At 42.0% G+C, this 25,552-nt stretch overlaps 1 protein-coding gene across 1 annotated transcript in view; it reads right to left on the reverse strand.

Moving 5' to 3' along the window:
- NKAIN3 (Na+/K+ transporting ATPase interacting 3) overlaps positions 1–25,552 on the reverse strand; it is a 205,971-nt gene that overhangs the window by 72,701 nt on the left and 107,718 nt on the right. The window contains exon 5 of the mRNA XM_009889790.1: positions 23,815–24,012. Within this exon, the coding sequence (XP_009888092.1) occupies positions 23,815–24,012 (198 nt within the window). The remainder of the gene's footprint in view (positions 1–23,814; positions 24,013–25,552) is intronic.

Here is a 25,552-nt window from a genome sequence, read left to right on the forward strand (position 1 = left end):
AAGCACCTAGAATTTGAGCTTGGCAATATAGAACCGTAATTGTCCAGGGACCTGACATCTTACAGATTAGAAGTGCATGTATTCTTCAAGGACAAAACTATATATTGTATAGTTTATATTCACATAAATGTATCCTGTAAGGACAAATCAATATATTACATACGTACATCCTGTACTTTTGCTCCTGGTAGGAAATTCGATCACCAACTAGAGCAAACCCACAAAAACAACTTAACTCTACAGATTCAAGAAAGGAACACTGCATTTACTTTTTATTACTCTATTTTATATTCAAAATGAACATGGCTCAGGTGTAGGATGTGAATTTCAATTTAACATATTCATGACTGGGGCAATTGGCAGGGTCTGCTATTCCTGACAGGTGTAAACAGTCAGGTTCAGCCCTAAATGTGTTTTGTCTTTTTGTATTTATTCTGGTTGTTCTCCACTATTCAGTTTATTTGCTGTTGAAACTTCTCTTTTATCAGAAAATCATAATCTGAGCCAGAGACTGAAATGCTGATTTCAGCGACAAATTAGAAACTGAAAAATAAGAGATGAAAGGAGTGAGAAAGTGAGTTTCTACTGTGCAGATGTACTTTCATTCTCAAGAGCCTCTGTTTCCTCAAATGAAAGGAATACTGACAAAAAAAAGGGTTTAATTCAGCATGGAAATGTGCAAAACTTTTCAAGCCAAAGTCTTTGCATATGCTAAAGGCACAGATGATGTTCCATGTAAAGCATTACTTTTATCTTTATTGTTTTGAATACATTGGATCATATGAATGGATGCACTCCAACTGACACTTCAAAGCTGTACGGATAATCCCACATCCCACTTGCTTTGTTTGCATTTTTAATTTTGCTCGAGTAAAAGCAGAATCAAAGATCATACTTTATGCTCTGAAAAACTTTTGTACAACCTTCCTCAAAAGTCCAGCTCATCTACACCAGGGTAAGTTAAAAAGTTCCTAACTAATTTCAGGATATTTGTATTTACTCTGTGTGTTTGCCTTATTTTACATGATAAAGTGCTTCAATTTCTCACTGGATGGAAGTCATCAATCTCCACCATGCTCAAAAATTCTTCCTCTGCAGATCAGGGGGGCCCTAATCTGTGGAGCAGGTGTTGGTGTTGAAGCAGGAGCAGCAAGAAGGATGTAATTGTTTCTGATGCATGTGATAGTCATTGTCACTGAGCCTGCGATGCAGGTGTCAACAAAAGCAAGGTCAGACTCCGAGTCGCAGGACATTTTTGCCTGTTCTTGTCCCTGAGCCTGAAAAATGGGGCTGAGAGCAGGCAGTCTGTCCCCAGTTTCCTTATCTCCCGGCAGCAGGCTCCATGGTGCCTGGGGTGCTTTCTCAAAGGAGGAGAGAAATGGCTGCAACTGTGAAATCCCTTCATTCACTGGTAAAACTTTCCCAGGTGACAGGAAGCAGAGAAGTCTAGTGCCTCTTCATCTGCCAGCTCTCTCCATTCCCTCTTTGAAGTCTTTGAATCTCTGTTCAGGCTCTAAAGGAAACCCCAAAAGAAACAGTCCCCATGTTGACATCCACTGCTGAAAGACTTTCCCCTCAGAAAGAGGTCGAGAATATTAATATGAAAGCAAAACTGTTGGCTTGGAAGGGTTTATAGATCAAGTGCTTTTCAATGTCATTTCTGTTCAAAGCATTTCATACACAAAAATAAATGCAAGTTAGGAGAGCTTTAAGTGAATAAAGCCTCTTTCTAGATGACATTATTCCCTCGGGTGGCTTGATATGCAGTGGCTGGTAGTTAGAAAGAAATATATCATGGTGATACTCCTTTGGTCTTTCATGAAATCAGGCAGCCTACATAGCAAATGTGTGGATGCATTCCTTCTCACCGGAGGGAATACAACTTCCATCCTCTCTGTAAAACCCTACAAAGGAATGAGTGTCTAGAAACACGCTATTTATTGTAATGAGTGCCCTAGGCTCAATAATGCTGCTGGAAATATGTGAAAGTCCTGGAAACTGCAAGGTCTAGGCAATCTTCTCCTTATTCATTGTTTCCTGTATAAATTCTTTATCAATGAGCACCGAGGGGCTTATTTTTCACTTGCATCAGCTTTACAACTCTGTATTTCCATTTATTTCACCGGATTTTTTTCTGGTGAAAATGGTGGTGTGTTTTAATGGTGTTAGTTTACAATATTTTAATAAAAATGAATGACTCCCCTATGAAAAAGAAAAATCCCTAATCAGCTATTTTCAAGTGGCACCTCCAGACTGAAACTAACAGGCCAAAGGAGAAAACACCAGTGGCTATGAAATATTCTTAGCCTGGAGGTATGAGAATCTGTCAATAAAACATAATGAAAAAACAAGTGCCTGGGAGTTTTCAACATTATTTATGCTTTTTGTCTACAGACCTCCCATGGAGTCCCATCTCCATAGTCTGGGGACAAAATCCACAAATCAGTAAAGTAAGAAGGATTTCCGAAAGGCTTAAAACCAAAAGCAAACACCCGACTCTTTCAGCCACTCTATTACAAGAGTAAATTGGACACCCTTCCCATTTAGTATAGGAGCTGAAGAGTGCTTTTGTATGAAATAATAAACTGACAGGGTACCAAGCAGCCGCATTCCAGTGAAATCGAGCATATTTCCTCAGGAATTCCTGGAGGTAAAGTATGATTTCTCCTTAATGTGGGACTGTGTGCTATCTCAGAACTGGCCAACGCAGCCTCCATGTATCAATGAAAACTGGACAGGCAGTATGGAAAACAGGGGAACAGGAAAAAAAAAAAAAAGACTAAAATAGTGCCAAACCCAATTTTTGTAACTGTGTCAGGCACAAGCACCATGGAAATGTTCCAGTCGTGACAGTGAATCATGGAAAACACAAGCAAAGAAACGCCACAGCACTCTTGCTTCCATCGGCTACATGGCAGGAGTGAATAAAATGGGCCAAGGCACAATACCAGCTCCCCCAGGAAAAGTGGTGCGGCTGGCATGGCTCACATCCCGGCACCTCTGTCCTCCCCATCTCTCCCCCTGCACAATCCAAACAGGGTGGGTTTGTGCACCCTGGCTCCTGGGCATAGTCCCTGGCCTGTGCTGTGCCCAGCATCGGCAGCTGGCATGGCCAAAACGGTGATGCTAACATTCATACAATCATAGAATACGTCAAGTTAGAAGGGACCCATAAGGGCCTTCGAGTCCATCTCCCTGGTCCTTGCAGGACTGCTTAAAACTAAACCATATGACTAAGAGCATCATCCACACATGATGGGTAATAGACGATGATGCTCAAACTCATTTTCTGGCTCTGTTGGGTTCATTGGTCCAGACAGGGCTATTGAAATTCTGTAACACACACCAAGCGTGTTGGAAACGTGACGATGTCCTGCCTATTAGTGTGACCAATACAGAAAGCAGAGCATTGGAGGGGAACGGTGAACTGCTCTTTTTATGACTTTCATACCCCACTTTGGCTGACTGTGCAAAAATGAGCAGATTAAAATGTCCTGAAGTCTTTTGTGCTTTTTCCTTGGAGTCTAATTACTTTGATTATATTGTAGTTAGGCAAGATTGCTAGGGAGAGTTATATTATTACTATTATTAATTATATATCATATGATAATATTAAGATAATTACACATTATACTGTATCAATATAATTTTATACTAGTATTCTAGCTCGCATTAGAAAAAAAATCCATGGTTAGAAAAAGCTGAAAAACTCTCTGGTACAACAAGCCCTGATTAAGGTCCCATCTTTAGATCATTTATGTAGGATTTGCACAAGAAAATCAGTAAGTTAAGGCCAAAAAGAACCTTGTAGTGGGAAAATTTCTTCACCATTCCTAAATTTGATAATTATATTGCATCTATTAAGCTTTCCACTTGGAAGGGCCTGTCCCATACTGTATATGGTACCACTTGATAAAGCTTGGTAGCATGAGGCAGATACTGTCCACATTACCAGTGAACAATATGATGGCACAGAGATTATGAGACTTCCATTACTGAAGACTGAAACATGTCTAAATGAGGCTACGGTTAGGGTCTGCAAATGAATTAAACACAGCTTCCATCACTCTCTAAAAATAACAAATGGAGCACAGAGATTTTTCTTTTTCTTTTATAATTTAGTTTTGGTAAAGGGTTAATGTTATGGTTCATTTTCTGCCCACATGGACACTAAACTCATTGCCTTTCAGAATCCTTTCCCTTCCCTTCCCTTCCCTTCCCTTCCCTTCCCTTCCCTTCCCTTCCCTTCCCTTCCCTATTTAAAAGTTTATGAATAGCATCAAAGTTGCTTTCTAAAGCTAGTTAGGTGAAATGGTCTGGGGTAGCCATTATTGCTAATAAAGTCTAAGGTTGACTCTTTTTAGACAAAACAAGATAAACGCATGCCAAAGAAGGCAGAAATGAACAGAATAGCCAGAAAATATAGCTTTTCTTTCTAGCACAGGTGCTTACGTGTGAAGTCAGTGCTGGGAAACCCCTGTATGACATGGCTTCCCACGACTCACTCCCGCTCCTGGTCATTTGTACCCATAACAAAATATTTAGAAAATTAAATGTAGCTGCCAAAAGAAATCATAGAGTCATGGCAGTGAGGCAACAGATGCCCTTCTTTATAGTTAAGCCAGATGTCACCACACAAGTAGTAGAGAAAATAAGAAAATAAAGTGGAGAAGTAAAAGAAATGCAAAGGTTCCAGTCAAGTTGTGTTCTGGACTCAAAGCTACTGCTCCTCTGATGACCAGTTCAGGGAGAGCACCTTCAGGTGGTGTTACTGTTGAAATCATGCTGCCAGTAAGAGGCAAGGGAGAAGAAGGAACTGGTGGGACTGTCGCACTCAAAGAGTTGTGGTCAATGGCTCCATGTCCAAGTGGCGAGCAGTGATGAGTGTTGCTCCTCAGGGGCAAAAAATACTGGAACCAGTACTATTTAACACCTTTGTTGGTGACATGGATGTTGAGATTGATTGCACCCTCAGCAAGTTTGCTGATGACACCAAGTTCTGTGGAGCGGTCGACATGCTGGAGGGAAGGGATGCCATCCAGAGGGACCTGGACAGGCTCGAGAGGTGGGCCTGTGCAAAGTTCATGAAGTTCAACAAGGCCAAGTGCAAGGTCCTGCACATAGGTTGGGGCAACCCCAAGCACAAATACAATGGATTACAAGCACAAATGGAGAATGGATCAAAAGCAGCCCTAAGCCGAAATACCTCGGGGTGCTGATTGATGAGCAGCTTAGCATCACCTGGCAATGTGCACTCGCAGCCCAGAAGGCCAACCGTATCCTGGGCTGCATCAAAAGAATTGTGGCCAGCAGTTCGAGGGAGGGGATTCTGCCCCTCTACTCTGCTCTTGTAAGACCACACCTGGAGTACCATCCAGAGGAAGACAACAAAGATGATTAGAGGGCTGGAGCACATCTCCTGTGAGGAACGGCTGAGAGAGTTGAGGTTCTTCAGCCTGCAGAAGAGAAGGCTCCAGGGAGACCTTATAGTGGCCTTCTGGTACCTAAAGGGGACCTACAGGAGAGCTGGAGAGGGACTTTTTGCAAGGGTAGGTAGTGATAGAAAGAGGGGGAATGGCTTCAAAGTAAAAGAGGGTAGATTTAGAATAGCTATTAGGAAGAAATTTTTCACTATGAGGGTGGTGAGGCACTGGAACAAGTTGTCCAGGGAAGCTGTGGATGCCCCATCCCTGGAAGTGTTTAAGGGCAGGCTGAATGGGGCTTTGAGCAACCTGGTCTAGTGGGAGGCGTCCCTGCCTATGGCAGAGGGTTGGAACTTGATCTTCAAGGTCCTTTCCAACCTAAACCATTCTATGATTCTATGAAGAAGCAATAATGAAACACTTGCATCTTTCCAGTTCCCTCCTGCTTGCCTGAGTAAAAAATTAGTATCCAGGGAGGGTGAATTTGGCAATTCCTGGCCGTTAGTCATAAAAGCTACCAGGAAGATCAAATCTGTAAGAAAAGCTTATAGGTGATGGAGAAGGTATTTCAAATACCCACCATGCAGGATTTCACTCTTGAAAACTCTTTCTGGAAATCAGTGTTTTGCTAGAATAAACCCTCAAATTACCTGGTATTAGTGACCAGAATGTAGCTTTAGTTTTCTATTTTGATCTTTACAGTTTAACTATTTATTTGAATCTGTATACGTGTATGTGTGTGAATATATCAAGTGCAAGATAAAAATACATTAAACTAATCACAAATAGAAATGGAAATGATCATGTTCTTTTAAGAGGCTGTTTAATTATCTACCACTTTTTCCTGTCATTTGCAATGATTATCAATTAATCTACATAGTAGGAATTTACATAGGAGGTAATGGAAAGTTAAGCTAGAAAAGTTCCACATCACTAAGAATGTTTTCTTGAAAAATCTTTACCTATATAATAGATTCAGACAGAGATATAGCAGATGTCTCTCACAACACCTGAATTATTCGATTATCATTTTGATTCAGATGAACATCAGAATTATGGAACAACAGCATTATGCATCATTTTTTTTCATTCCATGCGGGCAATTGTTTCAACTGAAGCCTTCTACATAATATGCAAGGGTGACCATAAATGAAATTTGCTTTTCAGGCTTCTACTTTAAGATGATTTTGTTCTCTCAGAATAGTTATTGACACCAGACAAAAGCTTACAAGCTTGAAACTAATTCACATCAGTCTCCCTTTCAAGACCACTAGCAATCTTACCAGTTCACATCATAATCAAACCACAGCAAAGAAATGCCTCAAGCATCCATTTCACTCAATCTCTATCTATTCTGAACCTTCAGAGAACACAAAAATCCTCATATATCCTTATTCCTAGCCATAGCCTCAACCACCGTCATTCCTAAACCAAACTATATTTTTCCAGAAAACCCTGTCTGTCTTTCTGTGATTGTTCTAAGAGGAGCACATATGCACATCAACTTTCTTCCTCAGTGAAAACCAAATAATTTTCTCAAAGTTTGAGGAGTACGAGCTGTTTCACTGCTTGTTCAGTGAAATCCCTGCTCCGACTTCTCATATTTCCCTAGGACAAAACAGAGAGCGTTGCAAATCATCAGGGAAGGTAGCTGAGAGAAAAGAAGCATTTTTTCTGCAGTCAGGTCACATTCAGTTGACAATATTTTAATGGAAGAACTAGGCTGTGAATTCAGTACATGATTAAAAGAAAAATGTCCTGTCAGCGGAAGCTCACACAGAGACAGGTTTTAATCAGTGAATATTTTTCCCCCATATAAGAAAGTCTGGTCACATGGCTAGCAACTACTATACACTGAAGGAATCATTCTGGTGAGTATGAGTGAGCATAGATCTATTGCTGTGAGGATCAGCGAGACTGCAGCGTGAGGCTTGCCTCTGGTTTGCCTCTGGTTTGCCTCTGGTTTGCCTCTGGTTTGCCTCTGGTTTGCCTCTGGTTTGCCTCTGGTTTGCCTCTGGTTTGCCTCTGGTTTGCCTCTGGTTTGCCTCTGGTTTGCTGATGTCCTTTACACTACACGTGGAGATGCAGACTAAGGAATCAGACCCTCTTAATAAAATACCTTTTCATTACTTAAGAGCACATCTGCATGTAAAAATCAAATATTAGAATTGTCTTTTCTGGAAACAAAAAAGCGCCAGCAAAGTCAAGCCTATTCACCCAGAGCTGTCAATCACCATGTGACCACCTAGCCTAGAAGAGTTAATTGCCCAGAAGGCCAACCATATCCTGGGCTGCATCAAAAGAATTGCAGCCAGCAGGTCAAGGGAGGTGATTCTGCCCCTCTACTCCGCTCTCATGAGACCCCACCTGGAGCACTGCATCCAGCTCTGGAGCCCCCAACATAAGAAGGACATGGACCTGTTGGAGCCGGTCCAGAGGAGGGCCATGAAGATGATCAGAGGGCTGGAGCACATCTCCTATGAAGACAGACTGAGAGAGATGGGGTTCTTCAGCCTGCAAAAGAGAAGGCTCCAGGGAGACCTTATAGCGGCCTTCCAATACCTAAAGGGGGCCTACAGGAGAGCTGGGGAAGGACTTTTTACAAGGGCATGTGATAGGACGAGGGGGACTGGCTTCAAACTGGAAGAAGGTAGATTTAGAATAGATATTAGGAAGGCATTTTTCACTTTCAGGGTGGTAAGGCTACAGGATGCCCAGAGAAGTTGTGGAAGCTCCATCCCTGGAAGTGTTCAAGGCCAGGCTGGATGGGGCTTTGGGCAACCTGGTCTAGTGGGAGGTGTCCCTGCCCATTGCAGGGGATTTCGAACTTGATGATCTGCAAGGTCCTTTCCAACCTAAATCATTCTATGGTTCTATGATTCTATGATTTCCTTGGGTAGTTTATCAGCTTTGCAAGCGGAGCAGACCTGACTCGAGAGGTGGGCCTGTGCAAAGTTCATGAAGTTCAACAAGGCCAAGTGCAAGGTCCTGCACATAGGTTGGGGCAACCCCAAGCACAAATACAATGGATTACAAGCACAAATGGAGAATGGATCAAAAGCAGCCCTAAGCCGAAATACCTCGGGGTGCTGATTGATGAGCAGCTTAGCATCACCTGGCAATGTGCACTCGCAGCCCAGAAGGCCAACCGTATCCTGGGCTGCATCAAAAGAATTGTGGCCAGCAGTTCGAGGGAGGGGATTCTGCCCCTCTACTCTGCTCTTGTAAGACCACACCTGGAGTACCATCCAGAGGAAGACAACAAAGATGATTAGAGGGCTGGAGCACATCTCCTGTGAGGAACGGCTGAGAGAGTTGAGGTTCTTCAGCCTGCAGAAGAGAAGGCTCCAGGGAGACCTTATAGTGGCCTTCTGGTACCTAAAGGGGACCTACAGGAGAGCTGGAGAGGGACTTTTTGCAAGGGTAGGTAGTGATAGAAAGAGGGGGAATGGCTTCAAAGTAAAAGAGGGTAGATTTAGAATAGCTATTAGGAAGAAATTTTTCACTATGAGGGTGGTGAGGCACTGGAACAAGTTGTACAGGGAAGCTGTGGATGCCCCATCCCTGGAAGTGTTTAAGGGCAGGTTGAATGGGGCTTTGAGCAACCTGGTCTAGTGGGAGGCGTCCCTGCCTATGGCAGAGGGTTGGAACTTGATCTTCAAGGTCCTTTCCAACCTAAACCATTCTATGATTCTATGAAGAAGCAATAATGAAACACTTGCATCTTTCCAGTTCCCTCCTGCTTGCCTGAGTAAAAAATTAGTATCCAGGGAGGGTGAATTTGGCAATTCCTGGCCGTTAGTCATAAAAGCTACCAGGAAGATCAAATCTGTAAGAAAAGCTTATAGGTGATGGAGAAGGTATTTCAAATACCCACCATGCAGGATTTCACTCTTGAAAACTCTTTCTGGAAATCAGTGTTTTGCTAGAATAAACCCTCAAATTACCTGGTATTAGTGACCAGAATGTAGCTTTAGTTTTCTATTTTGATCTTTACAGTTTAACTATTTATTTGAATCTGTATACGTGTATGTGTGTGAATATATCAAGTGCAAGATAAAAATACATTAAACTAATCACAAATAGAAATGGAAATGATCATGTTCTTTTAAGAGGCTGTTTAATTATCTACCACTTTTTCCTGTCATTTGCAATGATTATCAATTAATCTACATAGTAGGAATTTACATAGGAGGTAATGGAAAGTTAAGCTAGAAAAGTTCCACATCACTAAGAATGTTTTCTTGAAAAATCTTTACCTATATAATAGATTCAGACAGAGATATAGCAGATGTCTCTCACAACACCTGAATTATTCGATTATCATTTTGATTCAGATGAACATCAGAATTATGGAACAACAGCATTATGCATCATTTTTTTTCATTCCATGCGGGCAATTGTTTCAACTGAAGCCTTCTACATAATATGCAAGGGTGACCATAAATGAAATTTGCTTTTCAGGCTTCTACTTTAAGATGATTTTGTTCTCTCAGAATAGTTATTGACACCAGACAAAAGCTTACAAGCTTGAAACTAATTCACATCAGTCTCCCTTTCAAGACCACTAGCAATCTTACCAGTTCACATCATAATCAAACCACAGCAAAGAAATGCCTCAAGCATCCATTTCACTCAATCTCTATCTATTCTGAACCTTCAGAGAACACAAAAATCCTCATATATCCTTATTCCTAGCCATAGCCTCAACCACCGTCATTCCTAAACCAAACTATATTTTTCCAGAAAACCCTGTCTGTCTTTCTGTGATTGTTCTAAGAGGAGCACATATGCACATCAACTTTCTTCCTCAGTGAAAACCAAATAATTTTCTCAAAGTTTGAGGAGTACGAGCTGTTTCACTGCTTGTTCAGTGAAATCCCTGCTCCGACTTCTCATATTTCCCTAGGACAAAACAGAGAGCGTTGCAAATCATCAGGGAAGGTAGCTGAGAGAAAAGAAGCATTTTTTCTGCAGTCAGGTCACATTCAGTTGACAATATTTTAATGGAAGAACTAGGCTGTGAATTCAGTACATGATTAAAAGAAAAATGTCCTGTCAGCGGAAGCTCACACAGAGACAGGTTTTAATCAGTGAATATTTTTCCCCCATATAAGAAAGTCTGGTCACATGGCTAGCAACTACTATACACTGAAGGAATCATTCTGGTGAGTATGAGTGAGCATAGATCTATTGCTGTGAGGATCAGCGAGACTGCAGCGTGAGGCTTGCCTCTGGTTTGCCTCTGGTTTGCCTCTGGTTTGCCTCTGGTTTGCTGATGTCCTTTACACTACACGTGGAGATGCAGACTAAGGAATCAGACCCTCTTAATAAAATACCTTTTCATTACTTAAGAGCACATCTGCATGTAAAAATCAAATATTAGAATTGTCTTTTCTGGAAACAAAAAAGCGCCAGCAAAGTCAAGCCTATTCACCCAGAGCCGTCAATCACCATGTGACCACCTAGCCTAGAAGAGTTAATTGCCCAGAAGGCCAACCATATCCTGGGCTGCATCAAAAGAATTGCAGCCAGCAGGTCAAGGGAGGTGATTCTGCCCCTCTACTCCGCTCTCATGAGACCCCACCTGGAGCACTGCATCCAGCTCTGGAGCCCCCAACATAAGAAGGACATGGACCTGCTGGAGCCGGTCCAGAGGAGGGCCATGAAGATGATCAGAGGGCTGGAGCACATCTCCTATGAAGACAGACTGAGAGAGATGGGGTTCTTCAGCCTGCAAAAGAGAAGGCTCCAGGGAGACCTTATAGCGGCCTTCCAATACCTAAAGGGGGCCTACAGGAGAGCTGGGGAAGGACTTTTTACAAGGGCATGTGATAGGACGAGGGGGACTGGCTTCAAACTGGAAGAAGGTAGATTTAGAATAGATATTAGGAAGGCATTTTTCACTTTCAGGGTGGTAAGGCTACAGGATGCCCAGAGAAGTTGTGGAAGCTCCATCCCTGGAAGTGTTCAAGGCCAGGCTGGATGGGGCTTTGGGCAACCTGGTCTAGTGGGAGGTGTCCCTGCCCATTGCAGGGGATTTCGAACTTGATGATCTGCAAGGTCCTTTCCAACCTAAATCATTCTATGGTTCTATGATTCTATGATTTCCTTGGGTAGTTTATCAGCTTTGCAAGCGGAGCAGACCTGATGCAGCACACTGCTGGAGACAAAGCAGAGCTGTTTGCACAGAATTGCAGCTTGGCAGAAATGTGTGAATTTGAATTCACCTCCTGAGAAAACCATCAGGCACTGATTGCCACAAAGGTTGCTGAAAGCTCAGGAGTGTCCTGAGAGGCTTGAAGACAAATACCCTTGGGAGTGGTGAGTGTGGTGGTGCAACCTCCCTCCCCATCCAGGCCCCTCAATGCTTGGCGCAATTTTCCCCTACCTGGGTCACATAACAGTACCATGGACCAGAATGTTATGACAGCCCATTAACACCTAGGACACATAATGATCCAATGTAAAAGAAAGAAAGAATGGGAATGGTGATGGACCAGAACATTACGGCAACCCCTTAGCACCTGGCTCCCGTGTCCCCTATTGCTTGGAAACAATAATGATAATTGATCACTCCTGACATTGTATGAATCGTAGCCCAGAAGAAGGGGTGGGGTGGTGTGATATCAGAACTTGAAGACCTAACAAGTTCTGGGCTTGTGCAACTGGTGGAAAGTACCAGAATATCCCATTGTCTGAGTTGGGCTGGAGTGGAAAAGTACCTGACGAAAGTCAATTTTATCTTGGACCCTATAAATAACAGCTCTAGTGAGGCCTTTTGAACTCTCCTGGATTGCAGCAAGCTGTGACCAGCATCTCCCCTGAGTTGGGACACTGCTTAGGCAGATGCCTCAAGGGTTAAAAGGCCAGGGCCATTCAACCCTTTTGAGTCTCAATTATCCTCCACTCGTTTTGGGGTTTTCATTCAATGGCAAGATAAACAGAGTTGATTGCTTGGTTCTCCACTGCCCCAGGGTTATGCTTTCTCTTCCATCCACTTCTCTATCTAGCTATGTGTTTCTGATACACACATTAGCTTTCATGAGTGTGGGTGTTCTTATGTTTTACTGGACCCAAATACTTTCTGTCCGTTTGTCTGTGTGTGCATAAGGAGTCAAAAGGGGCACTCGTTGGCTCAGTGGAGTCGCCTGATGCAAAGGGACCTTGGTCCCAGCAGTTAAAGACTCGTGTGTGTGTGTGTGCACGCATGCACGCAACCCCTCGAGTGATGTGTGTTGGTATGTTTGTGTCCATACAGATATGTATTGATTTAGGGTACCTTATAGTAAATTAGTGTGAATCTTGTCATTTTCAAATCTGTAATTAAGTCGCTGTTCAATTATTTTGTCAAATCACCTTGCAAATCCTTAAATAGGTTAACGATTAAGTGCTGCTAAAATTCAACCTCTTGATCTGCCTCAAATCATTAATAAATTCTGAGTTGCTGCAGAATCATAACTGTGTCAAATATTTCCATTCATGACACCATGCTCTGGCTTAAACAGGCATTTCCAAGATCTTTGGTGTCCCAGTAGCCCATCAAACAGTTCACAGTTTCAGACATTATAGTCAATAAAATATCCCTGAAGTACAAAGGAAACAATGCTTCATTTTTTTCTAAATGAAAAAGGTTGGATTTCCTCATTCTCAAAAAAAAAAAAAAAAAGTTAAAATTGCTAATATTTGTTCCAGTGCAGAACAGCACTTTCTCTTCTAATTTCCAAATTCCTAGTGTAACAAATTCACCATTCTGCTCAGCTCTAAAGACAGCATGTAGGCATACAAGTTTGTCGAGGCACTTCCACCTGTCTTTACCTCTTCCACTGCCTTTCCTGCTTATTTACAGAGATGCTGCCTTGTATTTGAATCAGTAGCCACCAAGTTTACCGGGCCACTGCAGTTCCCTGTTCAGTGTCGGTTCAGGTTAACTTGAAAATACTAGAAATGGAACTGAATGAAAGCATCTAGCTGAGAATTATACTAACTAAGTTGCAGAAATATAGTCTATTACACTGCTTCTGCCACAGGGCAGGTAATTTTGAGCAAAAGTTGAAGGGTAAAACAATGGATATTTTCCAAATCTTCCATTCGTCTACAGTATTTCTGCATCATTTTAACTGAAATATTAATGAACTGGAAAAAAAAAAAGGAGCAACTGACTTTTATTTTTAATCTAAATATTTTTAATGTAAATAAAAATATTTCATAATACCTTCACAAAATTAGTAAAAAAAAAGATGTAGTCAACACAGATTCACCAAGGGGAAGTCACGTCTGACTAATCTGATAGCCTTCTATGATGAAGTGACTGGATGGGTGGATGAGGGGAGGGCAGTAGATGTTGTCTACCTTGACTTCGGCAAGGTTTTCGACACTGTCTCCTACATCATCCTCGCAGGCAACCTTAGGAAGTGTGGGTTAGATGAATGGACAGTGGGGTGGATTGAGAACTGGCTGACAGAGAGAGCTCAGAGGGTTGTGGTTAGTGATGCAGAGTCTAGTTGGAGGTCACCGAGTGGTGTCCCTCAAGGGTCAGTACTGGGTCCAGTCCTGTTCAATATATTCATCAATGATCTGGATGAAGGGATAGAGTGTACCATCAGCAAGTTTGCTGATGACGCAAAACTGGGAGGAGTGGCTATCACGCCAGAAGGCTGTGCTGCCTTACAGCGAGACCTGGACAGTTTGGAGAGTTGGGCAGAGAGATACCTTATGAAGTTCAACAAGGGTGCATCAAGAGCGTGGCCAGCAGGTTGAGGGAGGTCATCCTCCCCCTCTACTCTGCCCTGGTGAGGCCATGTCTGGAGTACTGCATCCAGTTCTGGGCTCCCCAGTTCAAGAAAGACAGGGATGTGCTGGAGAGGGTCCAGCAAAGGGCTACAAAGATGATTAGGGAATTACAACATCTCTCATATGAGGAGAGGCTTAGGGACTTGGGTCTGTAGCCTAGAGAAAAGAAGATTGAGGGGGGATCTTATTAATGCTTACAAATACTTAAAGGGAGGGTGAGAGGTGGATGGGAACAGTCTTTTCAGTGGTGCCCAGTCATAGGACAAGACGTAATGGGCACAAACCTGAACATAGGAAGTTCCATCTTAACATGAGGAGGAACTTTACTTTGAGGGTAGTGGAGCACTGGAACAGGCTGCCCAGAGAGGTTGTGGAATCTCCCACTCTGGAGACATTCAAAACCTGCCTGGACGCTGTCCTGTGCAACCTGTTGTAGGTGATCCTGCTCTGGCAGGGGGGTTGGACTCCAGAGGTCCCTTCCAACCCTGACCATTTTGTGATTCTGTGAAAATTTCACTGAAATTTTGGTGCAATATTGAAAAAATGCCATAGTAATTTTCATGTAAAATGGAAAACAAATCTATATCAAGCACTATGAAAAGTCTAGGGCACTTTAGTTCTCGTATTGATTAGTAGACAAGGTGAAGGCACTACTATATTGTTAGTGCTTAAATCGCTAGTGCTTAAATTCCCCCACCTTTAGCCAGCTCTGCTGCAGAAGTTGTCTAACTCTTTTTCACAAATCCATAGCATAACAGTTAATGAAAAAATGAGTGGCTTCAGTTCCTTTAAATGAGCTGCTTGAAAAAGCAGGTGCCCCGGAAAGGACAACTGAGGTGGAAAAAACAGATTTTTCTTGATTCTGTCTCATGTGGTTGCTTTATTGACCTAAACTAGCAATTAGACAAATATACTTGTGTATTTTACTACCCACTCACTGCCATGCATAATGAGGTCTAACTAAATCTAACGAGAACGGACAAGGTGATTTCTAGAATGTCAGTGCAGATACAGTCTCTCACTAATTTTGTTTCTCTTGGTAATATTTTTTTAACACTGAAGGCTTGATATTAGGAAAGGGCTGTATGTATTCCTGATCTAATACCATAAACACTGGAGGAACTGCACAAGGCATAGATTGCTGTAAAAATACCATAAAGCAACTACTGCTAAGAATTGGGGGTAACTTCAAAAGCCATTTGCACAAGCCATCTTCTCTGCAGTCTGTTCCAGAGACCAACAGCTCCTCTGTAACACTGCTCAGGCTGAAAACATTCTTCGGATTTTTAATGATCTGGTGATCACTAAACTTACTAATGAACGATTGAGAAGCCATTGGCCCACCTTAAGTGACTGTTGACATGGCTAAGAGACAAGTGTTCCTGGCGATGACAACGATGATCATGATCATGATGATGAAGAATAGGTATATCTTTCATACCATCTTTGGAGTAATGTTGAACTTTAGATATGCAGACAATGCAAAGTTAATTTTCCATTCCACTTGTGCAATTGTTTATTATGGAAAAGAAGACATGTTAACCGTTTTCTAAACAAAAAAGTTAAAAAAGTTGCAAGCAAAAATTCAAAAAAAGGTAATACCTTCAGGACAACTGCATTTTAATCATGTACTGTTCCTGTAGCCCTTAATGCTAAATTGCCTCATGTTTTCTATCACACGCTGGTGTTGACCAGCTTTTTTAATCAATCACACGTCACTGGAGGAAATGGAAAGGGAGCAAGGAACCTGCCTGAACACTGGTGTCTGCCCCTACAGGCATTTTCTTTGAAGAACAACATACGTGATGTGCTTCCTAGCATCCTTATCTGTCCAATTATAAAAATAACAGGGCCATAACTAACGGGAAAAAAGGGGCTGCTGCAGTGCCTTGGAGGAACCACATTACACATAGATATCATTAGCCCTTTTGTTACATTTAAATAAATACAAACCAAACTGCAGCTCTGGCTGCCTGAAGGGAGGGGCAAAAGCTGCTTTGCAGCCTCTTTCAGAGCAACTCCTGGAGCTTTTCAAATGGCGTAGAGAAGGCAATCTTAACACTGGGGATAGAGAAAAGGCCATCTGAATTAACCTGAAAAGGATTCAAACTCATGGCTCAGTAGTAAAAGCTTGGTCAATGATCTGACCTTCATTAAGTCACCCCAGCATTGCCCCTGATCTTAGTCTCTCTATAGCTCAATAGTGACAATGTTTCCCTTGATTAATTATTTATACGGGATCCATAACCTCCATTTTAATGTCTGTTGTGCTAAAAATGATTTTTAATTAAATGCTATTTCCTTTGATGAAAAAAAAGCATTTACATCTACCAAATGTCATAATTCCTTTTCATATTAAATAATGAACATGTGGCAGATTCTTTGAAGACAGCAAGGCAGAAATAATTCACAGAGAGAGGCAATTGCATGGGGTCAGTACGAGGCATTGACTGGTGGCAGATACTCAGAACTAATGTAATCAGTCACATCACTGGTTATAATTTCCTTATGGAAGTGACGTTGTATGTACTGGGGAGAAGACCACACATTTAGGAAATCAGAGAATTGTGAGAAAAAAGTAAGAGGAATTAATTCCTCCAAAATAAGAGGAAGTAACGATCTTTATGACAGGGATGATTGTATAATTATGAATCATCAGGATAAATGAAAATTCAAAATATTTGAAATCATCCTACCTGGTTAATTAGAACAGGAGAACCTGCAAATGTAAGGATGACAAGTCTAAGAACATGAATGATCAGATGTTTAAAAGTGTTCAGCATCTATTTACATTAATAATTATGAATCTTTTGGACAGGTAAGTACTAGTTTACAGAAAATGAGGTAAGTGCTAGAAATATAATTACTTTTTTTTTTAGCATACCATACCTCATGAAGTTCAACAAGGGGACGTGCAAAGTCCTGCACCTGGGGAAGAACAACCCCAGGCACTGAAATATGTGGGGAGCCACCCATCTAGAAAACAGCTCGACAGAAAAAGACCTGGGGGTCCTGGTGTACACCAGGTTGAACATGAGCCAGCAAGGTGCCCTTGCTGCAAAGAGTGCAAATGGTACCCTGGGCTACATTAGGCAAAGCATTGCCAAGCCAGTGGAGGGAGGTGATCCTGCCCCTTTATTCAGCACTGGTGAGGCCATACCTGGACTGCCGTGTCCAGTTCTGGGCTCCCCAGTACAAAAGAGACAAGGACATACTGGAGAGAATCCAACGAAGGGCCACAAAAATGATGAAGGGGTTGCAGCATCTCTTTCCTATGAGGAAAGGCTGAGAGAGCTGGGACTGTTCAGCCTGGAGAAGAGAAGGCTCAGGAGGGAATCTTATTAATGTATGTAAACACATGATGGGAAGGTGCAAAGAGGACAGAGTCAGGCTCTTTTCAGTGGTGCCCAGTGATGGGACCAGAGGCAATGGGCACAAACTGAAATACAGGAGGTTCCCTCTGAACATCAGATAACACCTCTACTGTGAGGGTGATTGAGCACTGGTAGAGGTTGCCCAGGGAGGTTGTGGAGTCTCCATCCTTGGGCATATTCAAAAATGGTCTGGACATGGTCCTGGGCAACTGGGTCTGCTTGGCCCTGCTTGAGCGGGGAGTTGGACCAGATGACCTCCAGACATCCCTTCCAACCTTAACCATTCTGTGTGATTCTGTGATTGCCTGATGGAAAGGTTGCAATTTTTCTACAAGTGCTAGACATGCCACCAAACATTCAGACACTATATTAAAAGCTGCTTTAGAAGTCTGTTGCCTAGTAGGGGAAAGTATACAACATTTGTAAATTCAGGAATTGAAAAGTGCACTGGAAAGATATATTCTTAGGACACTTACTTTAGCAGTTACATTTTATAAGCTCTTGTTGTCTAACCCAAATCTTAGAAGACAATGATCAGTTACATGCGTTTTGCACACAGATCTGTCTTAATAGGACAGAATGCCCCTGAACGGAAACTCAACACCATCTCTATAAATGTCATAAATATCACTGTAACCACTAGATGTCACATGAAAACATACCTTTCTCTACCATGTCAAAAGGGTAGGGGATAAGTTTCTGTGGCAGAGATTTAAAAAATAAAATGTTCTTCAACACCCACCCTAGGTAAATAGACCATCTAACTACTTCCTGTAAGCTCCTACCTCAGTCCAGTCTCAGGAACAAATTGCGGCTGTACTCTGTGGAAAGGGACCTGGGAGGCCTGATGGACAACAGGATGACCATGAGCCAGCAACGTGCCCTGGCGGCCAAGAAGGCGAATGGCATCCTGGGGTGCATCAAGAAGAGTGTGGCTAGCAGGTCGAGGGAGGTCATCCTCCCCCTCTACTCTGCCCTGGTGAGGCCGCGTCTGGAGTACTGCATCCAGTTCTGGGCTCCCCAGTTCAAGAAGGACAGGGATGTGCTGGAGAGGGTCCAGCAAAGGGCTACAATGATGATTAGGGGATTATAACATCTCTCATATGAGGAAAGGCTGAGGGACTTGGGTCCCTTTAGCCTAGAGAAAAGAAGATTGAGGGGGGATCTTATTAACGCTTACAAATACTTAAAGGGAGGAGGCCAGGGGGATGGGAGCAGTCTTTTTTCAGTGGTGCCCAGTGATAGGACAAGACGTAATGGGCACAAACTTGAACATAGGAAGTTCCATCTTAACATGAGGAAGAACTTCTTTACTTTGAGGGTAGTGGAGCACTGGACCAGGCTGCCCAGAGAGGTTGTGGAGTCTCCCACTCTGGAGACATTCAAAACCCGCCTGGACGCCGTCCTGTGCAACCTGCTGTAGGTGACCCTGCTCTGGCAGGGGGGTTGGACTAGATGATCTCCAGAGGTCCCTTCCAACCCTGACTATTCTGTGATTCTGTGATTTGCCCACTATGGCTGCATCAATAGGAGGGAATTCCCATATGTCTGGGTGCATTCCTGGCACTGGCATGCCATCACCCATGCATCTACATGGCCATGTGGTTGGCCTGCTCCAGCCACCACTCTCCCCAAACACTTCAAGCATAGTTTTGGTCAGAACAGTCCAGGGATTTTTCCTGCTGGATGGCTTGAACACACCAGCTGTTTTGGAGGCTGAGACTATCAGTGGAGATGTGAGCTATTCTGAGCCAGTTGGCCTCAGTACCCAGCTGCCTTGGCACATTTAATTTATGTGTATAGATGTAGTCTGTCCATCTTGGAGGAGAATCATTCAGATTCACAGTGACCATAGTACCCAACTCCCAGTTTGGCTGCCAGGAGTGATTTTTCCTACACTTGTGATATTACAACTTCATCATATTCTGTAGAAAGTAATATATTTTTCTGGCTATGCTTTGTTCTGGGTAGTGTTATTCCCCATTGATTAGTGGCTGACTTTACCTTAGGCAGGTATGTTCACTGCTTTTAACTCCACTGTGGAAAAGATTCAATACTCTTAATCTCTCTATATCACATTGTTGCCTGGCTTTACCCTGTAGTGAAAACCAGGTGACTCTCCAGGAGTGTTTTTTCCGTGAGTGTTCTTCATCTGTAGGTCTAGCAGTCACCCAGCAGTTATACTAGTTGACGCTTATGAGATGCAACAGATGGGACTCTGCTAAGTAAACCAGTGCCTTTCTTCAAAATATCCTGCATTCGGACAGCATCAATATGCCAAACAGCTTGAATGTTTTGGGTATTTTTAGGTTCAGGGTTTTTTCTTTCTTTCTTTTTCATTTTTTCCTCCTTCAGAGTTCCAGATGTTAGGTATGGCTACAGTGAAAAATAATGCGATGAGACCGAGACGGAAAGTTGATCTCACCTTGTGTAACGCAGTGTTGTGAGAAGGTAGTAGCTCCCATCCCCAGAAGCAGTCTAGTTGTGTCAGCTTGTCACTCTGCCAAAATTAATTCATTTTGCTTTTTCAGCACTGATGAAGTTATATGGCTGATAAATCCAGAGTCACCTCGGTGAACCCTAGCTTGGGGGGGTCTCTGCCTCGCAGTGTAGCCGTGGACAAGCTTACTACGATATTAGGCTCAGGTCTAACACAAAACTCTCTGCACTTGGAGAACTTTTTAAATTTCAGGCTATTAAAACCAGTGTCTGCCTGGCATTTAACATTCTCATTATGCATTATCTATTTTCAGATAACAAAAAAGACTGTATGAAGGGCCTTTCTCAAATTTGCTAAGCTGTCACCATTTTGACTGTAATATCCATTTGTTCTCCAAAAATTCAAGTTTTAGTAAAAATGATCTGCCTTGCATTTTAAAATTAAAGGTGTTGTGCGGAAGGATTTATTCATCAAAATAATATGTACTGTGACCTACACATCAAATATATGCAGATTTTAAACACACAATTTAAATATATTTCTTCTTGACTATTAACTGCATCCCACTCTCTAATATTTCTCTTGATTTTCCCCAATTTAAAGAAATGCTAAACACCTTCAACTCCCAATCACTTTAACAGCCACCCAGGATCAGGATGAGATACAAAGTTACTGTTTCACCAATAGAAAATACTTTTTTTAGAAGCACCTATAAAGCAAATACAAAAAGAGCCTCACTGTGTTAGAATTAAATAAATGACTGTTGAGCCTATTTCTTGAAGCAGAGTCTAATACAGTCACAGCTGCACCATTCTGTGCATATAAAAATTTTTATACCAGTAAAAAAAAAAAAAAAGATTTCAATAAAAAGTCACCTTTCAAAAAGGAAGAACTGCCGCTAGTGAGTTATATATCTCGACAGCTATCCAATATTTACCCCTGAAGGGATTTCTTCTTACAGAGGCTCTAACCCCCTACCAAACGGAAGTGCTCACCTTCCCAGTCATTTGGCCAAGGGTTAGCATGATAAAATGATTTGTTATGCCAATAAAGTTTTTGTTACACTGTAAAATGGTTTGTTACGCTACTACTGCTACATAAAAATGTTATGAAAATTAAGTAGGTTGTAAGGTCCAAAAAGGAATAGGCTAGCTAGTAGGAACAGAAAAAGAAAGAAGAATCTTCTGATCTACAATTCTTCAGTACTGTAAAAAGACAACCTAAATGACCTTTTAACTAACAATTGAAATTGGTACCCCAATTAGGAAAGCAGTTATGCATCCAAAATGAATGGGAACTTCCTCAGGTCAAGAGTACTCAGAAAATGAGAGGAAACTGCAACAAGTCTGATAATCTAGGTGGTGACTCCTGTCCTGCGTGACAGTAAATTAAACAAGCCTAAATTATAACTCAGAATGGAAACTGAAGTAGAGACTTATGGCATGTTAATCACAACGCATCGCAGATGGGATAGCAAGACAGTAAGACTGGAAGAAAACTTTACTTTGCATCTGGGATTTTAATTTTAACATTTTGTATATCAGTCAAAAGCAGTATCTGAAACTGGCAACTATTTAATTCACAGTCAAGCTTTATAAGTTCCTGGCACATTTTGGACTTGCAATGAATTGTATCCAGAATTTATTTATGATTGTTTCAGGCAATCAGTCACTCCACAAAGAAGGGAAGGCCTGTTACATCTTATGCTTTATAATTATTACATAATTTTTAAGCTTTTCTATTTTCATATTTCTTTTACTTTGTATATTTTCAATGTTTCTGTTCTATTATTCTAATGCTAATATTTGTGTTACTGTCATTTGGAAAATTTTGACCATAACTGTACTGCACTGATATGTGCAGAAGAAAACAGGTCCTGATTTCAACAATCACCTGTATTTCCACTGAACTCTGATTTTGTTTCTGATCACAACTATTCTAGAAAATTTTCTAACACAATACACTTTTTCTTATAGAAGTGAGGAAGTACTGGAAATATTGATGTTTTTCTCCTTTTAAACCAACCACACTTCAGTTTTGCTTGTTCTGGCTCTCTGAAGCAGAGTGAACGACACTGCACTGCAAGGGGAATTCGCTGCAAATGAAGAGGTCGTGGGAGAAGCAACCTGCTTGGAGTATCAGGCCCCCACAAAAGTAAGGAAGGTGCATTTGGTTAAGCTTTGCAGATGCAGCGCACAAAATTCTTCCGCACAAAATTCTTTCTGCCTTCACAGAAACGTTACAGTCTATGTTGACATACGCAGGCTGGGCCTCAAGAGAAGTGATTTTACCTTCACTGGAAAAGATCCTGACTCAAAGTCTTTGCCTCCTGATTGAACGACAGTCAGGAGAAGGCTTGTGTAGGTGCTTGTATGGTCACTGGTGCCTGAGAAGCTGATAGACCAGGAGCAGACACACGGCTTGTGCAGATGCATGTGATGCCACGGGTGCGCTAACCAAGGGCACTAATTCAGACCTGGATTGTCAAGCGGAAGCTTGTTAATCACTGCTATAAGATACAAGTTTATTATATTTTGATTAAAAGCAGTGGCAAGGAAAAAACACTCAGCATCTCACAAAAGGCATTGAGCAATACAGAAAAATGACCTCGAACTTTCAGACTATTTCATTCTAGACAGCCGAACAGGACGACAGATGTTTTTTTTTTTTTCTTTCAAAAGAGAAATGTTCTTATCTTGAAAAAGTGTAAAAAATTAAAATTTGAAAATATTTTTAAACTGATGATTGAGTTTTATCCTGCAGATCACTTCTACTTTACTAGTGGCTGTATTTACCCATTGTCAGTCAGGTGAGATAGGTGTTCTGAGCAACCAAAAGGGCTGCATATCCCTGGTCTATTCAGTACTTCAAGCTGTTTTACTAACTGACAAGCACTGGTATCCGTGGTTAGGATCATGAGCCACGAGCATTTATGTTCTCAGAATAGGTTTGGACATCTGGGGTGTACCAGACCTCTGTGCACCCACTTGGGGTGGGCCGGTTGCTACGTACTATACACGGCAATGTAGAGAACGAGCTACCACTTCTCAGAGATCACACGCAGCTCGTGCCAAACAACCTTTCATGACAAGCAGAAGCAGCCATCAGATTGAAGAAAGACTGTGGTCAAGACTGGGCTGTTGCCCCCAAAGCATCTCGTCCAGCGCCAGCTCATCCCTGCACTGCAGGCTTTTTATAACAACTTCATGTCTGTGCAGTTTTTGACTGGTATTGCAACTATAAAATTCGGATCATGGAGGTAGAGTATTGTGATAACGCAGGGTTCCAGGAAAGAGCAAATGACGTGGTTAAATACAAATGAGTACTTTAATTCCTAATACTTCTCTGACCTTTTTCAAGTGTTACATCCATATCTCATTTTGGAAACAAACTTAGCCAAGTATCGTGTCAAATATATTTACATTCAGCACTGAATAAATACTGTCATTGACTGCCAATTTTGGAAAGGTTTAGGAAAATTAATTTTGGACAAGTCTGTACTTTACTGTACATGTCTCAATGAATGAGAGCCAAGAGCTCAAGTTAGTTTTCACCTGTCCCAGCAAAGGCCAGAATGGGGACTATGCCTGTACTGAGCTTTACAAGATAGAAGGAAAGAAAAGAGCAGTGCACACTTCAATAACATGAATATCATTCTCTAATTCAGTGTACAATTAAAAATCTGTGCTGCTATCCATCAACTACTACATCCCTCTTTCAGGACAGAGACACCCAACAGCAGCAGGCTGCCAGGATCCGAGTACCAGAGGAAATGGGAACTTACGGAGAGGAGTATTTGGATAGCGCTGTGAATGACCTCCAGGTACTGGAAATCAATTATGCAGCCCGTCACAGAGACGTAGGAGTAATCCTCTAGGATGCCGGGAGCAGATGGACGCACCACCCTTCGTATGCAGCCGGGCCCGTGTTCCCGCCACCAAGAACGGTGCATTGAGATGTTAAAGGTCATGAGATCGGTTTCCTAGGAGACAGGGAGGGGAAAAGCATGAAAACCTTGAACTCTGTGGTATTCAAGGTAAAGCAAGGGAAATAAAAGATGTTTTCAATTATTGTAAGGAAAATGAGATGAATAACTTGCCTTCCCCCTCACCCCAGTAATTTTAACATGAAAATAGGCCATTAAAGGGGAGAGAGGAAATTGCAAACATCTATCGTTTATTTCGTAATTGTGCTGTCTGGCAGAAGAACTGTCATATCAGGTACTGTACAAAACACAGTGCATATCCTACTTCTCCATGGACGTACAGCCTGAAAAGCAATTTCATTGATTAGAATGTCACTTAAGCATTAATTTTTTTTAACAGGCAACAGAGACGTTTTTACCCCGTGGTACTGGAGACAATCTAAAACAAAATTCCACCGTATTTATTTAAAATATTAACTTTGAATTATAGCTATTAATTTAAGTAGGACCACAGCCAGGCAGACTGTTCCAGCTGCCAAAGATTCAAGTGAAAAGTTTTCTCCAGCAAAGCACCCTGTTCTCTTTTCTCCCCTCTGTCCCCCATCCAGATTAGCATCTTCTCAGTTTAGTGAAGAAACCTGCTTCCGTGAACTGATCTGCATTTACAATGCATGCAGTAACTTCTCTTCACTCAAATCATCTTCAGCCTCAACCACAGCTTGTCTGACCAGGCCTTAAAATCTACCCTCATGGGTACTGGCTCCATTGTCACCCACACAGCATGTATAATATCTGTGCATTTCCGGAAACATCACCCCACTTCCATTTGGAGCAGTGAAAGTGGCAAACATACTAATGTACCAAAGATTTTCTAACAGATCATCTATGAAATACCAACAGGAAAATTCATCTGAATTAACAACAGATTTAGGCCTTTAGGTCATGCTCAAGTAAAATACAGTGAAGCTGAATGGGCGCCATTTAAATGCCAAAACCCAACCTCCTCACTGGAGATAAATGAGAGTTGAGTTATACTGATAACCTAAAAAATTAATTCAGATTTAGGTTTCCATGTTTCCCTGTCTCAACTCCACAGTAGTTGTAAAAAATGTGTGCAAAATTGTCAGCCGCATGCCCACAAAATACCCCCATTTCCACACATGCCAGTTTGTGAGTGTTGACATGACACCGATTTTCCCTTTGCATCCCATTCCGAAAACCCGTCCTGTCTGTCTACCTGCAGCTGTTTACTTTCACCCAGACCAAAGGGACATTTGGAGCAGATTCCAGCTGCAGGAGTCCTTTTGTTGTTTTACTCTCTTAACTGGCTTTATTCTGGCCACACCTGAAAATTAACAGGTGAATGACATCCTGCCAGTCTCTGTTACTTCTAGTTAGCAATAAGAAATCTGTGGTTTGCTGCTTTGCTCTCCGTAACTTCTTTACCCTCAGAATGCAGACTTGCTGGAGCATAATTTATAGTTGATGAGGCATTTGTCTTTTGACTTTGCATGTCATTCCTTGATACTGGTTTAGAAAATTTTCAACTGCAATATGGTAATGACATGTGAAATCAGAAGTTGACAGACAATTCAGT

Source organism: Charadrius vociferus, unplaced genomic scaffold (genome assembly GCF_000708025.1).
Source record: "Charadrius vociferus isolate BGI_N301 unplaced genomic scaffold, ASM70802v2 scaffold167, whole genome shotgun sequence".
Classification (NCBI taxonomy): domain Eukaryota; kingdom Metazoa; phylum Chordata; class Aves; order Charadriiformes; family Charadriidae; genus Charadrius; species Charadrius vociferus.